The sequence below is a fragment of the Helobdella robusta genome (assembly GCF_000326865.2).
Source record: "Helobdella robusta unplaced genomic scaffold HELROscaffold_16, whole genome shotgun sequence".
NCBI lineage: Eukaryota > Metazoa > Annelida > Clitellata > Rhynchobdellida > Glossiphoniidae > Helobdella > Helobdella robusta.
This window is the reverse complement of record NW_008703893.1, coordinates 674,323-677,383: the sequence shown is the minus strand read 5'-3', so window position 1 is coordinate 677,383 and position 3,061 is coordinate 674,323. Positions and strand designations below refer to the sequence as shown.

At 30.1% G+C, this 3,061-nt stretch overlaps 1 protein-coding gene across 1 annotated transcript in view; it reads left to right on the top strand.

Moving 5' to 3' along the window:
- Nucleotides 1-2,342, top strand: part of HELRODRAFT_75487 (hypothetical protein) — a gene marked incomplete at both ends in the record, with an annotated part of 3,288 nt that extends 946 nt beyond the window's left edge. The window contains one exon of the mRNA XM_009015456.1: nucleotides 2,277-2,342. Coding sequence (XP_009013704.1) covers nucleotides 2,277-2,342 — 66 coding nt within the window. The remainder of the gene's footprint in view (nucleotides 1-2,276) is intronic.
- Nucleotides 2,343-3,061: the final 719 nt, after the last annotated feature.

Genomic DNA, 3,061 nt, shown 5'->3' with positions numbered 1-3,061 from the left:
ACACACACACATACACACACACCACACACACATACATACACATACACACAATACATACATACATACACAGACACACATACATACTTACCTACATGCATACAAACATACATACATACAAACAAACAAACATACATGCATACATATATACATACATACATACATACATACATACATACATACATACATACATACATACATACATGCATGCATACATACATACATACATACAAACAAACAAACAAACATACATGCATACATATATACATACATACATACATACATACATACATACATACATACATACATACATATATACATACATACATACATACATACATACATAAATACATACATACATACAAACAAACATACATGCATACATACATACAAACAAACATACATGCATACATACATAAATACATACATACACAGATACATGCAGACCTACGACTTGTGATAGTTTATTTTGAAACATGATTGCACTGCTCCTGCTCCAGCATTCATAGCCATGTTGATATTAATTTCTTGAACCTTTTAAAACTAACGTGATTGCGTTTGTACGTGTTTCAACGTCTTCACAACATCAATAACATTAACAACAACATTCTCAATAACATCTAATTCATTACCAGTAAAATCAACTATAGCAATTCTACCTAAACATTAAAATTGTCATTACATTAAAAAAATATCTAAATTAATACCACCAATAACACAGACATTAACAATAGAAACAACACAAAAGTAACAAATATGACATCAACATTAAAATCATCACCATCATTAACTACATCAACCGCAATAACATTTACAATGACATCAGCATGACAATGCATGATATTCAGCAAAGTTATTCATAAACCACATAAATCGCATATAAGCAAACAAACATACAAACAAACATACAAACATACGTGAAATACATTCCTATACTAACGCAAACACACACATGTACAAATATAAGCAAGCATATCATACAAACTATCACGTTTTATAAGATGTAAACACACACGTGCAAACAAACAAACATACATGCATATACATACACACACAGAAAGACAAACATACAAACACATCTATATGTAGGAACACGCAAACATAAAACACCAACATTACAAGAAAAGTCGAAGTAGAAAAAAAAATTGTGGAAACATGGTAAACAAAACGAAAAAAACGGAAAAAATGCCCTTCGTTCACTTGGCAAACATACAATTATGTACATACAAATATACATACAAACGTTCGCATACAAACATGTACACACATACACACGTACGTGAATAGGAACGAAGACATACAAATCTAGATCTACAATTTGAGTGCATACAAACTAGTATGTACAAGCTACTGTGCATTTATATTTTAATCAAAAACAAACATAAAAAATGTTAATGTAGGATTTTATTTTATTTAAAATATTTTTTCAAAAAACGTCTGCATAGAAACCCACAATTTGTCATACAAAAAATGTAGAGAAAGATACGCACGTGGAAACAAAGAAACGACTCGAGGAAATTGATCAGAATAGGAAAATGTGAAAAAGGCACTAGCTCCGCATAGGTGTGTGTTGTTGTGCGTGTTCACAGTGCAAACAAACATGCAACCAGCAAAGTAAGAGACACGCCACCGTTCTTCGCGAGTACATCACATGCGCAGGAATAAACAAATTACTTTTTTGTGTAAAAACGTATAAACGCACAGACAATTATACAATCTCGCAAACATACAAACATTCAATTTTAAGTATACAAACATACAATCCTAAAAATACACAAATATACAATCTTAAAAATATAAAAGCATAAAATTTTAAAAATATACAAGCATACAATCTTAAAAATACACAAACAAACAAAAGCACGAACATACAAAAACACAAATATACAAACTAAAAGCATACAAAAACATAAACAAACTTACCGACACCAACCGCCCAAGGCTCTATAGATTATAGAGAAATAAGCGAGCAAGTGATTCTTAATGAACATCCTATCACTGCTTATTCTTATTTTGTTTCTACATTAGTTTGTTTGTATGTTGTTTGTATGCATGTATGCATGTCTTTTGTATATATTTATATGTATGTTTGTATATATGTTTGTATAAATGTGAAATTGTTCATTTCAGTTATTTCTTATTACGGCTGTTTGCAAGTAGCCGGATTAGATTTTAGATCTGTCTATGGATATTTTTGGCAAATATTTTTTCAAGTTTGTTGTTGTTGCTGATATGGTTAACACGTTCACTCGCGTAAAAAAACATTTGTAGATGAAAAGCGTTGTTTTTTGTATATCGGAATAATGTTTGTATGTTTAGGTATGTGTTGTATATTTATGTATTAATTGTATATATGGGTAGTTATTGTATGTTAAAGTATTGGTTGTATGTTCAGGTATCTATAGAATACATCTAGAGCTGTAATTTTAGTTTATACTTGTGTTTATGCTTAGTATTAAACAATTATTGTTGATACTTTTCCATAGATGTATATTGTTATCAGGGTAGTGCAATATATTTAAATACAATCAATATAAATATAGTCGCCTGGTACGTACGTTTCAGCGTTCTGCATTTTAATGAGAGTTCGTTTGCTTGTTTGTTTTTGTATATTTGGCTGGGTGTATGTTTTGTATTAATGGTTTGTATAATTTGTATATACATGCGTGTATATTAGCACGTTAAAATACATATAATAATGCTCGAATAAGGATTGTATATACGTATGTGTTTTTGCTTTGTTTTGTTTGTTAACATGATAGCGTTTGTATATAAAAACAAGCACATTATCACTTTGTATGTTGTTTATGTGTTTATACATGCATACAAACCTGTTTCTATTTTTTTCAAATGCTTTTTTTTCTACAACGTTAGTTTGTATAAATAATTGCCTGCAAACAAAGCAAGATTCTCTTATATTTGTTCTTGTTTGTCTGCGTGTGTTTAAGTATCTCTGTACGTGTGTGTGTATGTGTGTATCTGTGTGCATGTGTGTTTATGGAGGTGTATGTTTGAATGTTTGACTATATGTGTGATTGTATGTGTGTATGTGTATTTATGTATG